Below are 26,752 nucleotides of genomic sequence, written 5' to 3'. Positions count from 1 at the left end.
AGACGACATCCAGATCCTCATCCCTATCACAGAATCTATTCAAAAAACCTTCGCCTACTGGGAGAATTGTCTTCAACCAATTAAACAAGTACTCTCCAGCCTGAACCTGATTCTAAACTCCAGCAAAACAGAGTTGCTACTGATTTCACACAACCCGAACACCCACACACCTAACCTGACACAAACCACATCTTTAAACATTGAGCTCTCTGCTGACGTCAGGAATCTAGGAGCATGGCTGGACAATCAACTTAACCTAAAAAAATTCATAAACACAACCACCAGGGACTGCTTCTTTAAACTACAGGTCCTAAAGAAACTAAAGCCACTCCTTCACTTCAATGACTTTCGCCTCGTACTTCAATCCATTATTTTTTCGAAACTTGATTACTGCAACTCAATCTTACTTGGCCTCCCCTCCAACAGCATCAAACCCCTACAGATAGTACAAAATGCCGCAGCCAGAATCCTAACTAACACGAAGAGAAGAGACCATATTACCCCCATCTTGAGCAACCTCCACTGGCTACCCATCAAACAGAGAATCCTATATAAAACATTAACCATCATTCATAAAGCAATTCATAACGTCGCACCTATATCTCTACAAACCCAACTTCGTCCACACTTATCTTCCAGACCCATCAGAAGCGCATACAAAGGCACGTTAGCCGCAGCTCCTGCCAAATCAACACTAAGAAAAAGAGCACTCTCCACTGCGGGACCACACCAATGGAATGCGCTCCCACCAGACCTTCGACTCGAATCCAATCTACTAGAGTTCAAAAAAAGGTTAAAAACCTGGCTCTTCAGGCAAGCTTTCCAATAGGCACCTCCTCCTGACTTTCAGATCCAACCATTGCAGGGTATCACCAACACCTTGCCACTTAATTTTCATACCGTAATTGCTTATTCACAATTCTAACAGTCATTATTCACCTTTATATAACCGTCTACTGCAGACCATATTCGCTACTAAAGTTCTTTGTAAAAAAGGTTAAATCTGTTAAATGCTATTGTTACATTCTATGTTATTTGTAATAATGTTCAATGGTTTATTGTTATTGTTCCATGTTCTATGTAAAAAAACCCAGGTCTAACTTCCCAGACCAGGGCAACCTCTTTCGTTACTTGTAAACCGGACTGATTTGTATTGCATACAGGAATTCCGGTATATAAAAATTTAAAATATAAATAAAATAAATATATCTCCAGCTTCAAGCTCTTAGGGGGGAAACTTCATGCCCTAGATTCTAATTGTATTGCCCATCAATTAAATATGACAAACAAGTGCATTTTGAATGGGGAGACAAGGCTGGGAGGAAATATTTGGCCCACAAATTGAAAAGTAAGATATGCCAGCAGCAAATAACCAAAGTGAAGGATATGAAGGATATGTTTAAAAAACATACCTCCACCAGACCGATCAGAGAGTCCTACAGAGATTCACTACAGGTTCCTCCTGCCAAAACCTTTCACCATATGACTCTTAGAGACAGGGCCTTCTCTACTGCAGGACCGACTTTGTGGAACTCCATCCCACCAGAACTGAGACAGGAACCCTGTCTTCCTACATTTAGAAAAAGACTTAAAACCTGGTTATTTATGAAAGCCTTTCCAGATACCAACTGAACTTACTTTCAATTCAAGCAACTCAACTCCGACAGAGTAATCAACAACCTTGGACAACTCCTTAATGTATTTTTCTTTTTCTAATTTGGCAGGTTGTATTACCTTGGCTATTTCTTTTTTAGCTCATTGTTAATTTCTCTTTCACCTTCTCTACAATCCAAGTTGCATTATGTCCCTGTTTTATTGTAACTGCTATCTTCCTATTCTATCACATGTTAATGTTAAGTGTTTTTAAGTATTTATCCTTTTGTCACACCCTGTTTATTGTAAACCGGCATGATGCGACTCCCATCGCGAATGCCGGTATATAAGAAATGCAAATAAATAAAATAAATAAATAAATATGGAGGGCAACTTATTGACCTCAGCGACCGATTTAAAAGAGAACATAATTGCCATACTGGGTGAGACCAAGGGTCCATCAAGCCCAGTATCCTGTTTCCTGCAGTGGCCAATTCAAGTCACAAGTACCTGGCAAGTACCCAAACATTTAAATAAATCTCAAGCTACTATTGCTTATTAATTAATAGCAATTTATGGATTTTTTTCTCTAGGAACTTATCCAAACCTTTTTTAAACCCAGTTACACTAACTGTTGTAACCACAATCTCTGGCAATGAATTCCAGCGCTTAACTATGCGCTGAGTGAAAAATAATTTTCTTTGATTTGTTTTAAATGAAGCTACTTGCTACCTTCATGGAGTGCCCCCTAGTCCTCCTATTATCTGAGAGAGTAAATAACCGATTTACATTAACTTTTTCAAGTCCCCCCCCCCCCTCCGTCGTCTCTTCTCCAAACTGAACAGCCTTAATTTCCTTAACCTTACCTCATAGGGCAGCCATTCCATGCCACTTATTTTGGTCGCCCTTCTCTGCACTTTCTCCAGTGCAACTATATCGTTTTTGAGAAGTGACCAGAATTGCACACAGTATTCAAGATGCTGTCTCACCATGGAACAATACAGAGGCATTATGACATCCATCGTTTTATTTGCCATTCCCTTCTTAATAATTCCTAACATTCTGTTTGCTTTTTTGATCGCCACAGCACAGACTATTTCAATGTATTATGCACTGTGACGCCTAGATCAGTTTCCTGGGTGGTAAGCCTAAGATAGAACCTAACATTGTGTAACTACAGCAAGGGTTATTTTTCCCTATATGCTTCACTTTGTGCTTGTCCATGTTAAATTTCATCTGCCATTTGGAAACTCAGTCTTCCAGGTTCTCTCAATTCTATTGTGATTTGTATTCTCATAATGCTAGCATATCAGATGCAGTGTTTGCTGATTTTCTACAAGGTGTTTCGTTACCTAGCCTATCAGATGAATAGCACACCGTATTGAATGGAGAAATCCAAACGGTGGAGGTTTTACAGGTCTTTCGGGATTTAAAAGCTAATAAATCCTGGGCTTGGATGGTTTCTCTCCTAAATTTTATAAACATTTTGCCCCTTATAGTGTAGTGCCTCTATCAAATATGTTTAACTCCTTAAGACAGGAGGAATCACGGTTTTAGCCAAGCCCAGGAGGGACTCCTCACTATGCGGGTCATATAGACCAATTTCCCTTTTAAATGTTGATCTTAAAATACTGGCAAAGTCGTTACGAATAGGCTGAATGTTTTTAACAGCACCTTGATTCACGTGGAGTAAGCTGATTTTATACTGCAATGCATGGCAGCAGATAATGTTCGTAAAATTATAGATATTCTATGGTATGCATCCAGGGTTGATGTTCCAACGGTCTTATCTATAGATGCTGAGAAAGCATTTGATTTGGTATACTAGGAGTTCCTGTTTAAGGTCTTATAAAATATTGGCCAAAGTGCATTTTTTTCTAGGTGGAATACACAAGCTTTATGACAAACCTCAGGCTTGTGCGAAAGTAAACGGTGGATATTCTGAGCCTTTCATTGTTAATAGGGGTACACTTCAGGGGTGCCCATAATCTCCTTTGCTGTTTGCACTATTTCTAGAGCCACTGGTGATTAAGATTAGGGGAATGCCACCATTCATGGGGTTCAGATCGGTGACAGAGCGTACATGCTCTCTCTTTTCACCAATTATATCATGTTTACTCTTTCCAGGCCCCAGGAGTCACTCCAAGAAGTTATGGCTGAATTGCATTACTTCAGTAAGGTTTCTGGGTTTAGAATTAACCTTGAGAAGTCTGAGGTCCCTAATATCTCTGTTCCCAGTTCAGACGTATTAGCTTTGCATAAGGCCTTCCCTTTTAAATGGGCCTCACACCGGCTTAAATATTTGGGGATTTACCTGGTTAAATGATCTATTCAAGCTTAATTATACCTCCCTTGTTAGTGCAGTCTATAAGGACTTAGAACGTTGGGACTGGATTGGGTTATCATAGTTTGGGAGGATAGCCTCTTTAAATATGAATATCTTGCCTAGATTCCTTTATCTTTTTCAAACCCTTCCAATTCCCATTCCTTCACATATGTTGTTGCGGTGGCAGAAGCACCTCTTCTCTTTTCTGTGGAAACAGAGACCTCCCAGGGTGTATAGGGTATATATCCTCTTTTTACCTAAATCCAGGGGCGACCGGATCGTATCCCACTCACCCTCTGAAATTGGGTGGAGTAACCCAACCTGGTATGGTACCTTTCGGCTGCCCAGCTTAGGGCTATTTTAGATTGGTATCGCTGGTGTGAACTTAAAGCCATGGGTAAATATAGAGCAACATTTAGTGGGAGAGATGCCTTTGGATGCATTAATTTGGCAGCTGGCTCAAACTTGGTACCCTTTTCATAAGAAGCCACTCAGTACCTTTACTACATTAAGGGTGTAGTCGCGTTGGAAGGTCCCTCTTGTCGGCCATAGGAACTACTTCTGTAGCACATCCTTGGATAACAATTGTGCTTTCACTCTAGGTCTGGAGATTCTTCGTTTCCAACCTTGAATTGATAAGGGAGTTCTGTCCTGCAGGCAAGTTTGGGAGGGTTCTTGTGTGATGGCCTAGGATGCTTGAAAAGCTAAGTATGACTTGGACAACAGGATGTTTTTACAGTATGTGCAATTACGACACTTTCTGAGTAATTCCAATATCTCTAGAGATCTCACCCTGGGCAGAACTCTCCTTGAAGGTTATTGTCTTCAGGCTATCAAGATAAAAGGAGTGGTGTCTAAGCTATATAATTTATTAAATGCTGATTTGGCAGACAAGCAATCTCACATCCAGGCTTGGGAGAGGGATGTTGGCCCAATTTCAGAGGGTGAATGGGATACGATTTTTTATCAAATGACAAAAAGCTCTATTTCGGTGTGACTTTTGAAATATTCCTATAAAATTTTGTATAGGTGATATTTGACTCTGGAGCTTTTGTGCCAGATGTATCCTCAGGCAGATTCTGCTTGCTGGAGATAATGTGAGAAGAAGGGCACCTTCTATCATATCTGGTGGGAATGCCCTCTCATATTGCAGTTCTGGAAGGATGTTTACATATTTGTGGAACTTTTAACTGGGTTACATATAGAGCCCTGTGCGAAATCTGTTTTATTGAATCTTCCCACTGAGAAGAGTAATACTCATGCACAATTTTTGTTTCATCAAATCTTCATAGCAGCGAGAGGAGCAGTTGCTTCTCAGTGGCAACTAGTTTCAGTGCCATTTCTGTCTGAGATTTATAGTTGATTGGACAGGATATATCTACTCAGTAAAATCATTGCCAGCAGATCACACACAGTTTCCAAATTTGATGTCATATGGGCTCCATATGTCTGTTGGAAAACTATGCAGTGAGATAGTTCAGTGTAGCTTGTGGAGTATGTGTTTTGCTCTTTGTCTCGGAGTTTTGTGTTGGTGGTGTGTCTCATTTTACTTCTTTGGGATATTTTCCATGCTGTAGGGTTTTCTCATGTGTACTCACTAAGAGCTATGAGATGCTGCGTACTGAATATCTCATTTCTACTGTTCATCTGTCTGCATAATGGATGTTGTAGTTGGAGGGTTGAGGGGAGGGGTTTTTCTGGTTGATATACTTTGAAAGATTGATTTCTCTGTAATGTTGTTTATTGGGCCTGATTATTCTTTCAATAAAATTTAAATTAAAGAACTCTCTCAAGAAGCCTGTGAGGGAGTTGGTTGGCCTATGTGGGACAAAAGGGGTGTTCATGGAGGACAAGGAACTAGCAGAAAAAGTGAATAAATTCTTTGCATCGGTCTTTACGGAGGAGGATGTTGGGAACATACACACATCTAAAACATTCTTTAATGGTAGAGATTCGGAGTAACTATAACAAATATCTTGTGACAATGGAGGATGTAATAGATCAGATTGACAAAGTAAAGAGTAACAAATCACCAGAACCAGACAGCATCCACCCCAGAGTTCTAAAAGAACTAAAACATGAAATTGCTACCCTGTTGCTAATAATCTGTAACTTTTCATTTAAAAGAGCCACAATTCCTGAATGGTGGCCAGCATGATGCTGATTTTTAAAAAGGACTCCAGAGGTGATACGGGAAAGTATAGACTGATGAACCTGATGTCAGGGCTGGGCAAAATGGTAGAAGCCATTTTTAAAAACCCTGGCCATATAGACATAGCTTAATGGGGAAGAGACAATATGGGGTATATTTTCAAATAGCGTGATTTGGCGTACTTTTGTTGGCGCATCAGGCGCAAACAAAAGTACGCTGGATTTTAGTAGATACGAGCGTAGCCGCTAAAATCCGGGATCGGCGCGCGCAAGGCTATCGATTCCGTATAGCCGGCGTGCGCCGAACCGCGCAGCCAACCTCCGTTCCCTCCGAGGCCGCTCCGAAATCGGAGCGGCCTCGGAGGGAACTTTCTTTTGCCCTCCCCTCACCTTCCCCTCCCTAACCCACCCACCCGCCTGGCCCTGTCTAAACCCCCCCTTTACCTTTGTCGGGGGATTTACGCCTCCCGGAGGGAGACGTAAATCCCCGCGCGCCAGCGGGCCGCTAGCGCGCCGGGACGCGACCTGGGGGCGGGTCCAGAGGGCACGGCCTCGCCTCCGGACCGCCCCGGGCCGTAACCACGCCCCCGGGCCCGCCCCCGAAATGCTACGGCCCGCCCCGAAAACGCCGTGTGGATTGGGCCCGCCCCCTCGACACGCCCCCGACACGCCCCCCCTCGGAAAACCCCGGGACTTACGCGAGTCCCGGGGTCTGCGCACGCCGGTAGGCCTATTGAACATAGGCGCACCGGCGCGCAGGGCCCTGCTCGCCTAAATCCGCCCGGATTTAGGCGAGCAGGGCTCTGAAAATCCACCCCTATGGTTTTAGCAAGGGGAAGTCTTGTTTTACTAGTCTTTTAGAATTTTTTTAAAGGTGTAAATAAAAATGTAGATAAAGGTGAGTCAGTTGATATAGAGTATTTGGATTTTCAGAAGTCTTCCATGAGAGACCCCTCAGGAAATTACAAAGGCATGGATTAGGAGGCAGTGTTCTATTGTGAATTAGTTAAAAGGCTGAAAATAGCAGGTAGGACTAAATAGCTTTCCAAATGGAGAAAGGTCTTTAGTGGAATACCACAAAGATTGGTACTAGGACCTATACTTTTAACTAATCTGGAAAAGGGAACGACTGATGAGGTGATCAAATTTGCAGATGACACAAAACTATTCAAAGTTATTAAAATGGTAGCGGATTGTGAGGTCCTCAGAAGACCCTTGTGAGACTAGGAGGTGGGACAACTGAAAGGCAGATGAAATTTAATATGTAAAAGTGCAAAGTGATGCACATAGGGAAAAATAATTCCAACTACACAATGCTGGGTTCTGTATTGAGCGTCACTAAACAGGAAAAGGACCTTGGAGTCCTTGTGGACAATATGTTGAAATCCTCAGCATGTCAGTGGTCAAAAAAGGAAATGGAATGTTAGGAATGATCCAAAAAGGAATGGAGAATAAAATAGAAACTATCGTATTGCCTCAGTATTCAAAGTGTAGCTGCTCCATGGCTCGATACAGTGTGCAGTTATGGTTGCCCCATCTCAAAGACATAGTGGAACCAGAAAAGGTGCACAGAAGGGAAATAAAGATGATAAAAGAGAGCATATATCCTATGATGAGAGGCTACGCAGGCTAGGGCTCTTCATCTTGGAAAAGAGACAGATGCAAGGAACATATGTAAAAGTTGATAAAATCATCAGTGGGGTGGAACTGATAGAGGACAGTTATTTACCCTTTCAAATAATACTAAAACAAGGAGGACACATCCTGAAAATAACCAGCAGATTCAAAACAGATTGTAGAAAGTACCTTTTCACTTAATGCACTGTCAAGCTGTGAAATCTGTTGCCAGAGGACATGATCAAAGTGACTAGCATAGTGGGGTTTAAAAGAGGTTTGGACAAGCCCCTGGAAGAAATGTCCCTAACACATTATTAGCCAGGGCAACTAAAGAAAGCTATTGCTATCCCTGGGAGTGAATAAGAGAAATTAGATCTACTTTATCACATCTGCCAGGTACTAGCAGGGACAGGATGCTGGATTCGATGGACCTTAGTCTGACCCAGCATGGCAATTCTTACATAGAAGGAAGCATAAAAATGCTTGAATAATACAGGAAAACTATAAAGTGTGGGGTAGATGAAGGCCCATTTAAGCAGCATAGGGGCAACTTAGATTATGAGCAGATCCACACAGAGGCTGTAGTGGGGGAGGCGGTCTATTCAAATGTAGCCTTTGAGTGACAGGATCATGAAGCTGCTGATAATTCCATCCTGTGTGGTACTGCTGTGCTAAATCCCATTTGTTCTATTAGGCAGTGTAACAGAGTAGGAATTTTCTTCCTGTTAATTTCCTTTCTATGAACTCATGCAACAGTCAGGACCATTTCACAGAGATTGATCAATCCAGCTGCTAATTGCATGTGTTGGAAGGGAGGGGAGGCAAGAAACCTCTCAGTGATTTTTGATAGATACATATCATTGTTTCATCATCATTTATTTCATGCTTTTCCAGCAAAAGAGCTCAAAGCATGTTACAGTAGACCAATGTGCAATACAAAGTTATGAATATATATAGTAATTAGATAATGGCATCTGTTATCAGTCTGCAGTTTGTAATCATATACTCTTAGGTGATAGCTAAGGTTCTGTTTACAATTCAGAAGTGGGGTGGTGGGTTTTCTATGGGAGTGCTGTTTTACATGGTAGGATAGCAGAAGATATATTACAGGAAACTCCCTCCAAAATGGATAAATATAAATGAAGTGTAGAAAGAGGGAGAAAATGTACTTTTACATTTTATTAATTATATAGTCTTGAACATTTCTTTCTTATACATATTTTTAATACAAATGTTTTACCAAAGCTTACAATAGAACAGGGTCATCACACATTACTTGCTCTTGATTTAAAACCTATTACACTCACCTAATAATTCACCCACAAGCATACATACATACACTCAACCTGCATACCCATGCAAACCAAATACACAAAATTATAGCAAAACCCCAACAGAGAACCCAGTTTCACTATGAAATAGCTTCTTCAGGGGGATTTCTGAACACCATGAAAAAATTAAAATAGACCCAATACCTATTGTGACATCCTGTACTGTTTGAAAACATTCCACAAGACATCTAGAATTTACATTCCAATAAAGATTAATTGTACAAATGTGTTTCAATAAGGCCGCATGAAATAGTTAACTTCACATAGTACAGGCAACAGCATTACTCATTCCAGTTGAAAAACTAGAAACAAGAAAAAGAAACAGAGAAAAAAAAACAAAAGCAGAAAAAATGTAAAAAGATGCCGGCTAGGCTATCTTCCCATGGCCTCATCAGGATGTTATTATAAACAGAACCTGTGTATGATCAAAGGCATAAAAACGAATTAAATAAACATACCAAAAATAAACTACCAATTTTGAAAGGCAGGTATTTTTAAATGTACAACTATGCACTGCATCACATACTAGACATGAACTCAATACATGTGTTAGTAGTCTTCAATAAACAACAAATTATATCACCCTGAAAAATAACAGAAAGATAACAAAAAAAACCCTTATATAATGGGCAAAAACCCCCTATGTAATGGGCAAACGGAAGTACAAGTGCAGCACAAGAAAAACAACCGACTCAGAGAATATTAGAGAACAAGAGTTAATGTGATCTTATCAAATTTGTTTTTGTCAACATTCATGCTACAGTATTTTGTAGAAGTTGCAGCTGCCAATTTAGTTTGATGGTCATCCCGATGTATAGTGAGTTGCAGTAGTCCAGGCAGGAGATCACAGAGCCTGCATGACTGCTGCAAGGCCAAGTAATTTGTGGCCTGAGTTTCAGCTTGTTTAGTCTTAGCCAAGTAGAGACTTTTGCTAGGCACTCATTGAGTTTCTTAATTTCTTTTTCTGAGCCTGAACAAGTAATTATTTATTTGAAAGCATTTATATTCCACCAATCTAAAACTCTTGGTGGATTACAGAGTTATTTTACATTAAAATTATATTCTTAGTAACGTGATTGTAGTGAAGTACTCATATAGGAAAGGATTGCAGACAGCATGAGTCGTCTTCACAGAATTCATATGATTGAAGATTTTTTGTAGCTGCTGGTCTGTTTCACTCCACAAGAAGCAGTACCTATAGTTCCTAACAGTTGTAGAAGTTAATAGAAGGGTATTTTCTTATCATCAGTTTCCTATTTCTAATCTTCTATAATGAATGGTAGTCTTTTTCATTTGTTGTTACATAGCAGCCAATGAGAGCTCGTCACTGCCAGGCATGTGGGCACTGTGTGCGGCGCTACGACCATCACTGCCCCTGGATTGAAAACTGTGTGGGGGAGAGGAACCATCCACTCTTCATCATTTATCTACTCATTCAGCTGGTGGTGCTACTATGGGCTTTCCGCCTAGCCTGGTAAGAGTTCTATCACCACCTCCCTCCCTTTTTCAGGAATGCTTCCAATACTATTATACCTGATTGCTCCTCTTAACGAATATCTTCTGCAATGCTCATTTCTCCAGGATCCCTCACAGGAATGCTTCCCATTCCGGCCTGTATTAATTTTTTGTATTTGCATTTATTTATTTACTCCTGTCCTTCTAAGCCCAAGATGGCTCACATAAGTACATACCGTAATAATACAATTTAACACAGAATTCCAATCCGATAGATAGAACAATACATACAGTATTTCTGAGTAGCAAAGACAATAACATGGCAATGACAAGATAAAACATAACAAGATGATCATACTAATACAACACCACAATTTTCTCTTCATCCAGGTAGGCCAGACTCTATGAATGATTATGCATGCCAACCAGCAGTGGAGATAAAGACTCGCTGATGTCACCTTCTTATACTGTTGTACTGCATCAGTCTGCCAGAATTTTCTGTCTCCGGCAAATGGTGGATATGTATTCTATGTTGTGGACTGCAGCCTAGGTATGCTGAATGTTTAAGAATAGAGAGGCTCCTGTAGTGAAAGGCTTTTTTTCCCCTTTCCCAGTTGAGCGTGACCTTGATGGATATTGGCCTCTAATGCATGGCTCCTGAGATGATAGTGGGGGCTCCCTCCCTCAGTTCAGCAGAGCCTTCATCCTGTTAGATGGCATTGGCAGCTCATGAGGTGACAGAATAGTCCCCCTCCCTTACTGGAGTAGATTTGGAGTTCGGGGAGGGGGCTACTGATAAGTCAATGCTTGGTCCTCCCCTCTAACACCTGATGGCTTATGTTGACAAAGTTCAGGAAGAAAAGCTTGATTCTTCATGGAGACAATTAAAGTTTAAAAAAAAAAAAAGCAGGAGCAGGGAAGAGCAGATGGCAAACATGGGTGAGCTGGGCCATTGCTTTGCAAATATAAACAAAAAATAGCAAGACTGGGGTTTTTTTTTGTTTTTTCTTAGATATATTAGTGATAGAAAGAAGTGCAAAAGTTGCATTGTGAGACTCAGAGGTGAAGGGAAGGAATATGTAGAGGCTGATGAGGAAAAAGCAAAATTGCTTAAATATTTCTGTTCAGTGTTCACTGTGGAAGGGCCTGGAACAAAACTACTTAAAACGAATACAAGATTGGAAGTGAGGTAACCTTAAATGATTTTCTGAACAATGTGTTCATGAGGAGCTAATTAAACTTAAAGTAGATAAAGTGAGGGGGCTGGATGGGATACATCCAAGAGTACTAAGGGAACTTAAGAGATGTCCTGGCAGCTCAGCTGGCTAACCTTTTCAATGCCTTCTTTAGAGTTTGGAGTAGTCCCGGAGACTGGCAGATGTGGTTCCTGTTCCTAGGAGGAGGCTGGGACCTACAGACCAGTTAGTCTGATCTCTGTGGTGAGCAAACCAAGGAAATCGCTGCTAAAACAAAGGATAGTGCAATATTTGGATTCCAATAGATTGCAAGATCCGAGGCAGCATGGTTTTACCAGAGGTAAATCTTGTCAGACGAATCTGATCGATTTCTTTGATTTGGTGACCAGAGAATTGGATCAAGGGAAAGTGCTAGATGTAGTGTACTTGGATTTCAGCACGGCCTTTGACATGGTTCCGCACCGAAGACTTATAATTAAGTGAGTGCCCTTGGTATGAAACCTAGAGTGTCTGAATGGGTTAGAAACTGGGTGAATGGGAAGTTAGAAATGGTAGTGGTAAATGGAGTTTCTCCTGTGACAAGCAAGATGGTAATCCTCACATAAGGGTGACATCATTACATGGAGCTCGGCACAGAAAACTAATGTCAAAGTTTCTGTAAATTTGACTGTGCACACTGAGCATGTCCAGCATGCCCTGAACCACACATCCACACAGAGTCCCCTTTTTCAGTCTCTTTTTTTTCCCCACAGAGCTTTCGTCTTGCGGTTAAGTTAACTTTTGCCTTTTCTTCAAGAAATTGCCTTGGAAAACATTTCACCGATTATTTTTGGTTTTTTTGCACATTTCATCAACGCCAGGTCCCTCTCTGTTCCCCTTAGACTCCTCAGTCAGGTATTTCAGAGGCTTAGTAAGTTTATTTTTGCTTCTGTTCCCCCCTGTGCCAGTGGTGCTTCGGGGCCCACTGGAGTCAACTGTTTGCTGTCACGGTCTCGTTTTTTCCCCTTCTTTTCATTCCTCATGACCTCATCTGGTTTCTGTCGATGCCCCCAGTGTTCAAGGTGTATCCTCTGTCTAAGGGACATCATGCTCAAGTCAATAAATTGGAGAAACTTTGGGTCGAAGAAATCTGAGCCATCTGCATCGGCGGCATCTGCACCGATGGACACCAAGCCATTGACATTGGTGGGGCCACTGGCAGATAGGTGTATTGGGTATTGGCCCCTGTCAGTCTCTTAACAGGTCGAGGATGTCAGGTTCTTCGTAATCGACCTCGGCTCTGGGGAAAGACCGGGCTGAGCACTGAGGGAAATAGAGGAAGCATCGGCATTGGTCACCTTTGCATGGTGCCGGGCTCAGGAAGTCACCAGCTCATGGCGTGATGCCCCCGAAGTGACCCCTGCGGCGAGGAGTGCCCATCCATCAATGCAGGGGGTCTGCGATGGTCTCCACCGATCCTAGTGCCAGTTGCCAATCCACCTTGGAGGAAGAGCTGAAGCGCAGAGTCCAGCTGGCAGTGCCTGTTGGCGTCTGTTCCCAGGAAGCACTGTGCCGGTGCCAGTTGGCATCTGTTCCCGGGAGGCCTTCGATACCCGACAGGCCATCATTGCTTCCCCTGACCAATATGGTGCTCATTGCTGATTCCTCTGAAGAGGAAGCTCCATTGAGGCCGGCAGGGACACAGAGGTCTGCAGCCCTCCGTCCAGCTTTGCCAGGGCCGGCACTGGTGCCCATGCCTCTGGGCGAAGGCCAAGCACCTAGGTCCCCATCCCATGTGAATTACAGTGAGGATGAGGCCCCGTATGACCCCTGGGGGGATGATACTGCAGAATCTTCTTCAGAGGACTAAGAAGGTCTCCTTTCAGAGCAGCCTCCTCCAGAAGAACAAAAGAGGTCTTCACCAGAGGACTTGACCTTGGCAGGTTTTGTGCAGGCAATGGCCGAGGCCATCCCTTTTTTTTTTTTTTTTCAAAATCCTTTTTATTAGAGAGCAACACAGGTACAATCAATAACCCAATCTTAGGGAAAAGAGTACAATGGGAATCAGATATTATCAGCATGAAACAGTATAAGAACAATCCCCAATATAACGATATCAATTATAACAACATCCCGTGTACTCTTCTTTTTGTGGTCCTCCGACCCAGCGAAACAGATTAAACTCCAGACATATCCCACCACCCATTCACACCACACACCACTGCTAGCATTTTACACACGCTACCTTCACAACCACTCCCCCCCCCTTCCCTGGGAGACACCCCCTCCATAGCTAGCATTTTCCAACATTAGTAACATAGCAACATTACAGGCCTTTGCAAAATTCAGTCATTATTGTAATGCACAACAAACACAGAGCAAATCACTTCCAAGAGGGGTGATAACCAGCAGTTGTTAAAATGCAGAATAGACCATGTTACCAAATGTCCTCTAGCTATGCACCTAACTCATGAACCCCTAATTCAGTCTGCGATACCCCATGATTATCATCTTAGGCCTCTTATGTATCTAATGTTACTAATGCTGTAAATGCTTGTTTAATGTTTTATCGGCTTGTTCACTATCCTTCTATGCTTCGCTATTGTTCTCCCCCACCAAGTTCCCTCGCCTTGTTATAATGTAATTTCTGATCTGCTGTTAATATGTGAACCGGTGTGATGTCCCCACTAACGCCGGTATATAAAAGTTTTAAAATAAATAAATAAATAAAATGGCAGTAGGTCATAACAGGTAGACCAGCACGACTGATATAGCATATCCCTTTCTCTCTCACTATCCATGGCAGCCATTCGTTCCATTTGCATGGAGAAGGCCAGCTGTCCAAACCATGCCCGCAAGCTTGGCGGTGTATCTGGCGCTATCCAGTCAGCTAAGATCGTGCGGCATGCCAGCAATATTGCAGTGTGACCAAATTTATCCAAGGATAATTTGTAACAAGGAAGAGTGCCTCTTAAACCAGTAAGAAGTAATTTGCCTGTCCAGCCAATAGAGGAGCCAGTACATTGAGCTACTACTGCAAGCACCTTCGTCCAGAAGGTTCACAGAACTGGACAAAGAAACAATCTATGTGCCAAAGTACCTGTCGCTTGATGACATTTAATACATTTTGGGGAGGGTAACCGTCCCATCCGACAGCGGCGAACATCATCGCAAAAAATGTGAATCAAAATCTTAAATTGTAGCTCTTGAAGAGAGAGATCTGGTAGACGTTTGGGCATAAGCTTAAAACACGAAAGCAACTAAGAAGTAGGGATATCCATAGTCCACGCCTCAGTCCAGTATCGTGCTAAAGAAGCCACAGGCGGCACAGTGCGACTTTTTCTACCAAACTCACACCATCCTTTAATGGAGTTACACTTGAAAGCCCCATCAAAAATCTCTGAGTAAAAGCTGACTCTTGACGAAAGGACTCTTCAGTCCAGTGAAAGGATTGGAGATAATGATGGGTCTGTAAATATGCATAGAAATGTTTAGCTGGTAAATCATATTCTCGAGCTAAATACGCAAAGTCATGTACTATTGGCGAGTCAGTAACATAAAAGCAAAAAGTAAACGCCAAACCTTTTTGTAGCCATGTATCAAAAAGAAAATAGTTGTCTCGGCCTGGAAGAAAGTCTAAGTTGCCCATTAAGGGCATGAAAAGAGAGGAAAACCCCTCCAGTCCTCTTCTAGACCTTATCCATCGCCAGGCCCGTCGACATGGCTGTTCCAAACTACAAGGGATATTTAAGGTCCGATAAGCCCCAGGACTAGCCTGGATCAAGTATAGAGGGGACCAAGGTGCAACCATACTTATAACCAACCCATCTTCACAATATGCATATTCATCGAGGATCCTTTCCCCCACAAATCTAAGTTGGCAAGCCGCATTATATAATCGAAAATCTGGCAGGCCAAGTCAACCCTCCCCTCTCGGAGACATCAACACCTGATAGCATACCCTCACTTTTTTCCCCGCCCAAAGAAATTTTTGAAAGGAAGACTGCAACCACTTTAAATTTAGAGATGTGTATCGTGTGATCGATCGTCTTAACGATCGATTTCGGCTGGGGGGGGGGGGGGGAGGGAATCGAATCGTCGCGGTTTTGTGTTTTTAAATATCGTGTAAATCGGGGGAGGGCGGGAAAACCTGCACACTAAAACATCCCTAAAACCCACCCCGACCCTTTAAAATAAATCCCCCACCCTCCCGAACCCCCCCAAAATGTCTTAAATTACCTGGGGTCCAGTGGGGGGGTCCCGTTGTGATCTTCCACTCTCGGGCATCGGGCGCGTTGATAGAAAATGGCGCCGGCGCCATTTTGGTTCCTGTTCCCCGACGTCACGAGCGTAGGAGATCGCTCCCGGACCCCCGCTGGACCCCCAGGGACTTTTGGCCAGCTTGGGGGGCCTCCTGGCCCCCATAAGACTTGCCAAAAGTCCAGCGGGGGTCCGGGAACGACCTCCTGCACTCGAATAGTGTTGCCGTACGGCCGGCGCCATTTTGCTGTACGGCAATATGGCCGGCGCCATTTTAAGCAAAATATGTTTATTTTAAGCAAAATGGCGCCGGCCATATTGCCGTACAGCAAAATGGCGTCGGCCATATTGCCGTACAGCAAAATGGCGCCGGCCGTACGGCAACACGATTCGAGTGCAGGAGGTCGTTCCCGGACCCCCGCTGGACTTTTGGCAAGTCTTGTAGGGGTCAGGAGGCCCCCCCAAGCTGGCCAAAAGTCCCTGGGGGTCCAGCAGGGGTCCGGGAGCGATCTCCTACGCTCGTGATGTTGGGGAACAGAAACCAAAATGGCGCCGGCGCTACCTTTGCCCTGTCATATGACAGGGCAAAGGTAGCGCCGGCGCCATTTTCTATCAACGCGCCCGACGCCCGAGAGTGGAAGATCACAACGGGACCCCCCTACTGGACCCCAGGTAATTTAAGACATTTTGGGGGGGTTTGGGAGGGTGGGGGATTTATTTTAAAGGGTCGGGGTGGGTTTTAGGGATGTTTTAGTGTGCCGGTTTTCCCGCCCTCCCCCTCCCCCTTCCCCCGATTTATGATTTTTGATGATAAATCGGGGGAATTCCTATTAAATATCGCCTCTAACGATTTTTGACGATTTAAAATATATCGGACGATATTTTAAATCGTCAAAAAATGATTCACATCCCTACTTTAAATCTTTGCTAGTAAGCCAGCAGGGCAACATATGCAATTTATAAAGAAGTTTAGGCATAAGTACCATCTTAATAAGAGCACTTCTACCAAAAAGGGAGAGGGGCAAAGAGCGCCAAGCCTTCAGTTGAGCATCCAAGTCCACCAGCACACTTTTGATACTCAAAGCATAAAGATCCAAAGGGTCTCGAGGGATCCAAACCCCCAAATATTTCAGTTTGTTCTGAGCCCATGCGAACGGGAACCCCCCCAGCCAATGTTTTTGCACATCAGGGTCTAGAGCAAGCGCTTCTGATTTAGAAAAATTAATGGTCAGGCCCGAAATAGTGTGAAAAACAGTAAAACATTGTATAATAACAGGAATGCTCACCCGAGGTTGTCCCACAAACAACAAGATATCATCAGCGAACCGTGCTAACTTCATCTGATGACGACCTATACAGAGGCCGTGAAACCTATCCTCCAAGCGTAACTTGATAGCCAGAGGCTCCAGGGCTAACACAAATAAGAGGAGACAAGGGGTATCCCTGGCACACCCCACATAGGATAGGAAAAGCTTCTGACAAAGTACCATTGATAAGTAACCTGGCACTGGGATTAGCATACAGTGCTCGCAGCCAAGATAAAAAGAAGCCCGATATGCCATAAGCTTGAAAAGCCCAAAACAAATAATCCCACAAAACGGAATCAAAAGCTTTTTCAGCATCCAAACTCAACACCATGGCTTCAGTTTTAAAGTGAAAATTTAATAAGCCAATCAGGCGTCTCACATTTTTAACGCCTTGGCGGCCCTTAATAAAGCCGGTTTGGTCACCATGTAGCAAAGTGGGCAGCAAGAGACTCAATCTGGCTGCCAGCACTGCCGCCAATATTTTTAAATCCCCATTGATAAGAGAAATGGGCCTGTACGAGCCCACATCCTGTAAGTCCTTCCCAGGTTTGGGTAGCAACACTATAGTGGATTGATTCTCCATGGGTGTCACTGGATTCTCCTGGACTAAGCTGTTATAATAGGGTCGCAGTGCAGGTAAAACAGGGAATTTCAAAATCCAGACCATCTGGACCAGTCGCCTTTCCCAACTTAAGGCCATGTATAATGGCATAAATCTCGGAATCAATTATAGGCATGTTTAACGAGTGAATCTGCGCCTCAGTAAGGTGCGGCCAAGGGAGCCCAGAAATAAAAAAACTCTCTTGATGGGATATGGCTATCCTTTTTCCCATAGAGTCCACTATAATATTCCAGAAAACGCTCCGTAATTGCTGCCGCGGCAGTTTGACTGGACCCCGAGCTATCTTTAATACTAGTAATAAAAGATTTAGGGCCCCGTGCTCTAACCAAGTTAGCCAACAACTTACTGGGCCGATTACCATATCGATACAATTGGTATTTATAATATCGCATAGACTTGGACGCTCGCTGAAACAAGAGCATGTGCAGATTTTCCCTCAACTCATCTACTGCACGTTTGCTCGATTCTGACATGGCACTAATATGCCTGAGCTGTGCCTGCTTCAATTCGGTTAGTTTAAGAATCGCAGCATTGCACTTCCTATTCTGAGTAGCGACAAAGGCAATAATATGTCCCCGCATTACCGCTTTGCCTGCCTCCCAGAGAACCCGGGGTGTAATATCTGGAGTATTATTTAGGAGCATATATTCTTCCCAACGGGTTACAAGGTAGCGAGAAAACTCTTTATCCAAGATCAACCCCGGAGACATGCGCCAGGAAAAGGGGGGCTTAGGATTACGTCCATATGTTACTGTAACAGAGACTGGCGCGTGGTCCGATAAGGCAAAGGTGCCTATGGCAGCGGCCGTCACCCTGGGGAACAGGAACTCCGAGATAAAAAAATAATCCAAATAGGAATAAGACCCATGAGGATGGGGAAAAAGAAGTATAATCCTGTTCCCCAGGATGCAATGCCCGCCAAATGTCCAGCAAGCGCAATTCACGGCACAGAAAATTAGGGCCCTTATGACCATCATTAGGTTCGACAGATTTAGGAGGTTTGCAGTCTTCCAACTTGTTGGCTACCATATTAAAATCCCCTCCCACCAACAGTGCACAATCAGAAAGGACACCAAGGATCCCCACTAGACGAGTAAAAAACACATGCTGATAGACATTAGGCGCATATACATTACACAGAGCCACTCTTTGCTGATTACATAAGCCCTGAACTATGACATATCGACCCTCCGGGTCATGCCATACCCGCTCGGATGTAAAAGGCAGTTGTTTATGAATAAGTATAGCCACCCCTCGTTTTCTGGACGAATATGAGGAGAAAAAACATTGCCCCACCCATTCTCTTTGTAATTTGAGATGTTCACTCGTTGACAAATGTGTCTCTTGAAGAAACACAACCTGCGACCCCATACGTTTAAAAGCCATAAGGAGTTTCTTTCGTTTGATAGGGGAGTGTATACCATTTACATTAAGAGATGTGCATTTTACTGTAGCCATAGCCTGATGTACTTAAAAAATATTACCAATAGAGTACGACACAAACTGCCATGACAACAAAAAGAAATCCCGGGGCTCCCCAGCCTAAGCCCCCAGGATCATAAGGAGCTGAGCCAATAGTCGGAGACAACTGCCTTAACACCTGAATGAAAGGGATGTCTCCCAGGACTCCCCCCCCCCCACCCCCCATCCCATTCCCAGCAGATCAAACTTCGCAACCCAGGCACACCATTTGCACCAATCATACCACAGCCATACCAACTCACTGACACACACAACCCATAACACAAACACCTGCCCCAAGAGGCTCAAAGCCACTCCCCCCATTCCTGGAAACAGTAGGGAAAAGGCCCCCCCCATGCCCTCCCTCCCCTCCGAGCCAACAACGTAACTTGTGCATATAACCAAACAACATTAACAGCATTTGAGGGTCATGATGAATCCACAAGGTCCCCAATCAAGTGGACCCTGGTATGCCAGTTGTACTCCAATGGCACAGGCGATACATCGAAGTCAAATTGGATCGCACCTCAGCTGCAAAAACTGGTGACAGGCCACATCTATCCCCAAGGCTAGAAAAGCGCAACTTAACAAGAACCAGGATCCTCAGACTTCCTCTCTTTGCTCCGCAACCAGGAAAACTTCCTACGACAATCAGCGATTATTCTTCCCCTGCGGCTGGCAAGGTAGCTATAAATGTGTCCGCAGCATCTCTGGACGTGAAGAAAAGAACCTTGTTGTCATGGGAAACTCGCAGCTTAGCTGGATAAAGCAACCCAAATTTGATGCCTCTCTTATGCAGTTCTGTGCATGCCGGGGACATGGCCTTTCGTTGTGCCGTCGTTGCCGCTGAAAAATCCATTGAATAGAAGGATCTTATGGCCTTGAAATTCCAAAGACGCCGCTTAGACGCTCGCATGATCTGCATTTTATATGTCCAGTTCAGTATTTTCGCTAACACCGGTCTGGGTCTCTTCGCACCTTCCCGTAAGATTCCAACTCGGTATACTCCTCACAGATCATTGGCGTCCCAGAAAACTCTAGACCCAGTTGTCTCGGCAACCAAGATTCCACAAATTCGGGCTACTCACTATCTTTGACTGACTCTGGCACCCCGATAATACGAATATTGTTCCTCCGACTTCTGTCTTCTAAATCTTCAATTTTGGCCAGCAAATTTCATTGGGTAGCTTGTAGCGCTGTCACACTGCGCTCCGACTTGCCCAGCCGGTCGCCATGATCCGACAGAACATGTTCCACTTCGTCCAACCATTTTGTCTGACCTTCTAGCACCGATTTGATGTCATCCATAGATGCTTGTATTTTGGTGAGACACAGGTCTAAGGCAGCAGTGACACTTTGAGAGATTTGGAGAAGCGCATCCGCAGACAGCGAATCAAGGACCTTTGTGCCTGCAGGAGCCTCCGCCATCATGGCACCAGGGATGCGAGGCCGACAGACTATACTCTTCCGTGCGCTCCTCTGGCGCATCGCCCCTTCCTCCAAACGATAAGGGTGGACCCCTTAGGCAGCCGTGCAGCAGCGAAGCTAGAAAATGCACGAGTAGAGATCTAGGCAGAAGAGCTCCAAATACTCAGCGGAATGTAACAGCGCAACCAGCAAGTACAGCATGAGACATCGGAGAAACTAAAGTCCATATATTCAACAAATTGCCACAGCAAATCTTGAGGTTGCAGTACGTGATATCTGAGAAGTAATGTTCCAAAGAATCACCAGGATGTAACAGCGTAGTCAGGGAATACAATATGAGATATCTGAGAAAGACAAGTCCACATATTCAGCAGACTGCAACATCAAAACCTGACATTGCAGGATGTAATATCTGAGAAGCAAAGTTCCAAAGAATCATTAGGGTGTAACAGCGTAACTAGAGAATACAGCAAGCCAGAAATTGCAATAAGTGATATCTGTGAAGCAGCGTTCCAAAGAATTTTCAAGGTGTAACAGCACAATCAGAGAGTATAACATGAGACATCTTCTGGAACTCCAAATAGCCAAATGCCACGACCAGGTCTGAGAATTCACTGTGGAATATCTGAAAGGCGGCTGTCCAAGTTGTCAGTAAAATATTGCAATGAAACTAGAGAAGACAATCTGATACCACAGCACAGCTTGAACTTGCAGGTAGACACCACCCTTGATACAAAAGTCTGTCAAGGCCAAACTTCCGGCTTCCATGGAAACCCACGCCGTCTGTGCACCCGGAGAATGTGGTCCTCCCGGCCTGGCAGCTGTTCCTGCGGGACTTGGCTTCTCACTGCCTCATCAATCACAGTGTCAGATCCACAAACCTTCCGGAAGGTAGCCCCATGCTCTGCTTAAAAAAAAACAAACACCGCTGGGCCGCTCCATTTTCAAGCCGGTACGCGCGGGCCACACCACATGGCCGCCGCCATCTTAGCCGCGCCGCTGCTGCACTCAACCCGACTCTAATCAGCCGGCATCCGCCACCCCGGGAGCTATTACTAATCACTTCGGAGGCCAATCGACCGGCAAAAACACCCCCGAAGCAAAAGGTACACGGTATTTAAGTGATTGGTGCAATTGGTGGGGGGGAAAGACCCGCGGGGGACTACGGAGCTCAATTCTTCTCCTCCGCTCCGGATGACGTCATCACCGGAAGTTTTTTTTTCTGGTGTTTTAACCGCTTGCTTAAAGCTCCGGACCTGGTGGCATGCGATCGGGAGGGCTCCAGAGGTGAATCGCCGCCGTTCCGCCTACCTAAGGCCGCCACAGAGGGGGGCAGTGCAGCATGCCGTCCGCCATCTTGAAAGCTCTGCGCTGAGCTGATGTGGCCTCCCGGCCGAATCCGCTACCATCCGCCGCTCTCAAGCGCCGAAAGTGGCTGCAGCAGGGGCCCAGCTGCGTCTAAAGCCCTCCTAAGCTGATTACCACAGGTATCTTTGCCAAGACATGGGGTTAGCGGGAGGGAGGCCGGCGAGAGGTCTCGGAGCTCAAAACGCTTCCTCCCTCACCGGTGATGTCATCGCCGGAAGTCGAGGCCATCCCTTTTTAGTTGATGATAGAGGAGGCTGCCAGGCACAAGATGATGGAAATCCTCTAGTTCATGGAGGCTCCTAAAGAGATTGTGGTGGTCCCGATATCTTTAAGGAGTTGCTGCTAAGGATCTGGGAACACCCCCTCACAGTACCTCCTGTAAACTTTAAGGCAGATGGGGTTTTACCTCATTCAACAGGCTATAGGATTCAAGAAGCATCAGCTGTCACACCAATTGGTAGTGGTCAAATCCGCTCTAAAGAGGGTCAAGCACTCTTGGACCTAAGTCTCGGACCCCTGGGGAAGGATCACAGAGCGATGGATACTCTTGGGAAGAAAGAATTCCAGGGGGCCATACTCATTGCCCGCATCACTTCTTATCAGCTCTACATTTATTTATTTATTCGTTTTTATATACAGTCATTTGGTTTAGCCATCACAACGGCAATACTCATGCAACCTCTGGAAGCAGGTATATGAGGCGGCCGAGTGGCTGCCTCAAAGCAGCAAGACACCTTATCACTGATGTATCAAGGCCTGGAGTGTGGAAACACAAGGTTCATTCAACCTACAATGTTTTTGAGATGGCATCAAGATTCTCTGCCACAGGAATCAGCGCCCGCAGAATGGCATGGTTGCAGGCCTTGGATCTCTAACCAGAGGTACAGGAAAGACTTGCTGACTTGCCGTGTACAGGAGAGAATCTGTTCGGTGATAAGATGAGGGACGCAGTGGTCCAGTTATGAGATCACTATGAGACCCTCCAGCAACTCTCCATCAGTACTTCAGCCCTGCCCTCCTCAGCCAGGAGGTCTGTGAGGCAGGGTCACAGGAAGTCTTTATACTGCCAGAGGAAGTACTAGCTTCTGGTCCCTCATTCCCATTCGCAGAGGATGAGCTCCCGCAGCCATCCCAGGCAGCAGAGAGCTCTCAAGCCCTAGCTGGTGCCCCATCCAAATCCCGGGACAGGGTTTTGACTGGATTGTAGGGAGTATGAGCCAGCTACCTGTAGCCAAGATGCTGGATCAAGGCTATGGTTCTTTGCGGATTGGTGACTCAGTGTAACCTCGGACCAGTGGGTTCTGTCCATCGTCCATCAAGATTACCAATTTAACCTATTGGGTATCCCACCAAGTTGTCCTCCATGCCTGTTTTGGGGGCCAGTAGTGCATCAGAAGGTATTGTTAAGGGAGTTTTCTGCCCTCTTAACGGCCAGAGTGGTCAAGCATGTCCCACCAAGACAAAGAGGGCAGGGATACTACACCGGTCTTTCCTGATTCCAAAGAGAACAGTGGGACACCATCCCATCCTAGACTTAAGGGCCTTGAACAAGTTTCTCAAAAAAAGAAAAGTTCAAGATGATTTCCCTTGGCACCCTGATTCCCCTCCTGCAAAAGGGGACTGGCTATGCTCCCTCGATTTAAAGGATGCATACACTCAAATCGAGATCTTCCCAAGTCACAGGAAGTATCTCAGATTTGTGGTGAGAAAACAGTACAAAGTGTTCCCGTTTGGGCTCGCTTTGGCCCATGTATCTTTACAAAATGCCTGGCCATGGTGGGGGCATACCTCCACAGGCTGGGAGTTTTTCCTGTACTTGGATGATTGGCTGGTCAAACGCACCGCTCGGGCAGGGGCCGATCAGTCCCTGTGTTTGACCATCTGGGTGTTGGAGTCACTAGGGTTTATCAACTACCCAAAATCCTATCTCAGCCAGTCACCTCGCTTGGACTTCATAGGAGTCCTGCTAGACACAGCTCAGGTAAGAACCTTCCTGCCATATCCAGGGCGGTCACCTTGGCATCTATAGCAGCAGTGATTCAACAGAGCCAGCAGGTATCAGCTTGTCACATGATGAGGCTGTTGGGCCACATGGCTGCAACTGTCCATGTTACTCTCTTGGCATGTTTATACATGTGCAGAACCCAATGGACCCTGAGGTTGCATGGAGCCAGACCACACAGAGCCTCCAGGCTCGCATCAGAGTCACTCTGTCTCTCTGGGACTCTTTGTCCTGGTGGCAGGTTCTCTTGAATTTGGAAGGGGAATACCTTTCCAAAATCCCTCTACACAGATTTGTCTTAACCATGGATGCATCCACCTTGGGGTGGGGAACTCATGTAGAGGGGCACCACATCCAGGGCCTATGGTCTGCCCAGGAAGCACTGTGTCAAATCAACTTCCTGGAGCTCTGGGTGATCAGGTACATGCTGTGAACTTTCAGAGATTGGCTGTCCAACAAAATTGGCATGATTCAAACAGACAACCAGATTTCGATGTGGTATGTCAGGGAGGCACAGGGTCATACATACCTCCTGTGTCAGGAAGCGGTCCAGATCTGGTCCTGGGGCTGGTCCAAAGGGATGGTACTCAGGTCCATGTATCTGGCCGGAACAGAGAATATGATAGCGGACAGACTGGTTGTGCCTTCAGACCCCACGAGTGGTCTCTGGACCGGGGGGTAGCAAACCGGATCTTTTGCCTCTGGGGAAACCCGGATGTGGATTGTTCGCATCCCCCTGCAACAGGAAGGTGACTCAGTTCTGCTCCCTGTACAGGTCAGCCAGTGAACCAGCCTCAGATGCCTTTGCCCGCCCTCGGACCAAGGGTCTTTTGTACACGTATCCTCAAGAGTCCTCTGGTAACGAAGACTCTCTTGAAGCTTCGCAAGGACAAGGGGACTGTGATCCTCATAGCCCTTCACTGGCTGAGACAAATCTGGTTTCCACTCCTTCGGGAGTTGTCCATCTGGAGACGGATCAGTCTAGAGACTTCCCCAGCTCTCATCATACGAGATCAGGGCAAGCTGCAGCATCCCAACCTCCAGCTTGGATGTTGAGAGGTTAATTCTGCAGCTATTTGATCTCTGAGGATGTGTCTCGGGTCTTGCTGGCTTCCAGAAAGCCTTCCACTAGAAAGTTCTGTGGACTGAAGTGGAGGGGGTTTTCTATGTGGTGTGAGCAGAAGGCCCTAGAATCTTCTGCCCCACACAAAAACTGCTTGACTACCTCCTACACCTATTGGAGGCTGGCTTGAAGATCAACTCCGTTAGAGTTCACCTCAATGCAATTGGCGCATACCACCAAGGTGTAGATGGTATTAGGATGTGCATTTGTCCAGGACGAATTAGGCATTCTGGATTGGGGAGGCCAAAACCCGAAGGAATTTTCCCCGAAATACGAGAAATTCAAGAAAAAAAAATACGAGATTTCCCGCTGTGGGCCAAAACGAAGCCAAAACAGATAGGTTCGAGCTTCGCACATCCCTAGATGGTATGCCTATCTTTGTACAGCCGATAGTTATATGTTTCATGCGGGGTCTTCTTCACCTGAAACCTCCCCTAAGGCCTTCTGATGTTTCTTGAGACCTCACTGTGGTGCTAGCTCAGCTGATGAAAGCTCCCTTTGAGCCGCTGCGCTCCTCTGACCTGAAGTACCTGATCTGGAACCTCATATTTTTGGTGGTGGTCACTTCAGTGCAAAGGGTCAGTGAGCTCCAGGCCTTAGTGACTTATCTACCTTATACCAAATTTTATCATGACAGGGTGATCTTGCGTGGTGGGTGACTGATTTCCATTTTGATCAGTCAATCGTTCTGCCAACATTCTTTCCCAGGACCCATATGCACCAAGGCAAACGAGCTCTGCACAGTTTGGATTGCAAGAGAGCCTTAACCTTCTATCTGGAATGGACAAAAACCCAGAGACAGTCCACCCAACTCTTTATTTCTTTTGACAGGAATAGGATGGGTGTTGCCACTGCCAAACAGACACTATCCAATTGACTAGCAGACTGCATCTCCTTCTGTTATGCCCAGGCGGGACTGCATCTTGGGGGTCATGTCGAGGCTTATTCTGTCAGGGCCATGGCAACGATGGTGGCCCAATCTCGAGCAGCTCCCATGGAGGAGATCTGCAAGGCTGTGACATGGAATTCTCTCCACACAATTTGCATCTCACTATTGTCTGGATAGAGATGGCTGACTTGACAGTAGGTTCGGCCAGTTTATCCTTTAGAATCTCTTTGAGGTGTACAACCCAACTCTCCCTGCTTAGGGCCCATTGTGTGTTACCAGCAGCATTGTGGTTGTTGTGCTGGTTGGTGCTTGTTGGTCCCCTTTTGTGTTGGGGAGCAGCATGTAGCTAGGGATTCACCCATGTGTGAGGACTTCCATCCTGCTTGTCCTAAGAGAAAGTAGAGTTGCTTACCTGTAACAGGTGTTCTTCTAGGACAGCAGGATGTTAGTCCTCATGAAACTTGCCTGCCACCCCACGGAGTTGGATTTCTCTTGTTTTTTATTTTAGTCGTAATTCTATGTTATGAGACTGAAGACGGACCCCACGTGGATGCATGCTCAGTGTGCACAGTCAAAGTTCTAAAAACTCTGACATAAGTTTTCTGTGCTGGGCTCTATCCGATGATGATGAAGACTAACATCCT

General features: G+C 45.2%; 1 protein-coding gene across 1 annotated transcript in view; it reads left to right on the top strand.

The window, feature by feature from the left end:
- ZDHHC12 (zinc finger DHHC-type containing 12) overlaps positions 1 to 26,752 on the top strand; it is a 92,272-nt gene that overhangs the window by 56,404 nt on the left and 9,116 nt on the right. The window contains exon 4 of the mRNA XM_029613333.1: positions 10,326 to 10,492. Within this exon, the coding sequence (XP_029469193.1) occupies positions 10,326 to 10,492 (167 nt within the window). The remainder of the gene's footprint in view (positions 1 to 10,325; positions 10,493 to 26,752) is intronic.

Source organism: Rhinatrema bivittatum, chromosome 8, assembly GCF_901001135.1.
Source record: "Rhinatrema bivittatum chromosome 8, aRhiBiv1.1, whole genome shotgun sequence".
Classification (NCBI taxonomy): Eukaryota; Metazoa; Chordata; class Amphibia; order Gymnophiona; family Rhinatrematidae; genus Rhinatrema; species Rhinatrema bivittatum.
This window is presented reverse-complemented; position numbering and strand designations above follow the sequence as displayed.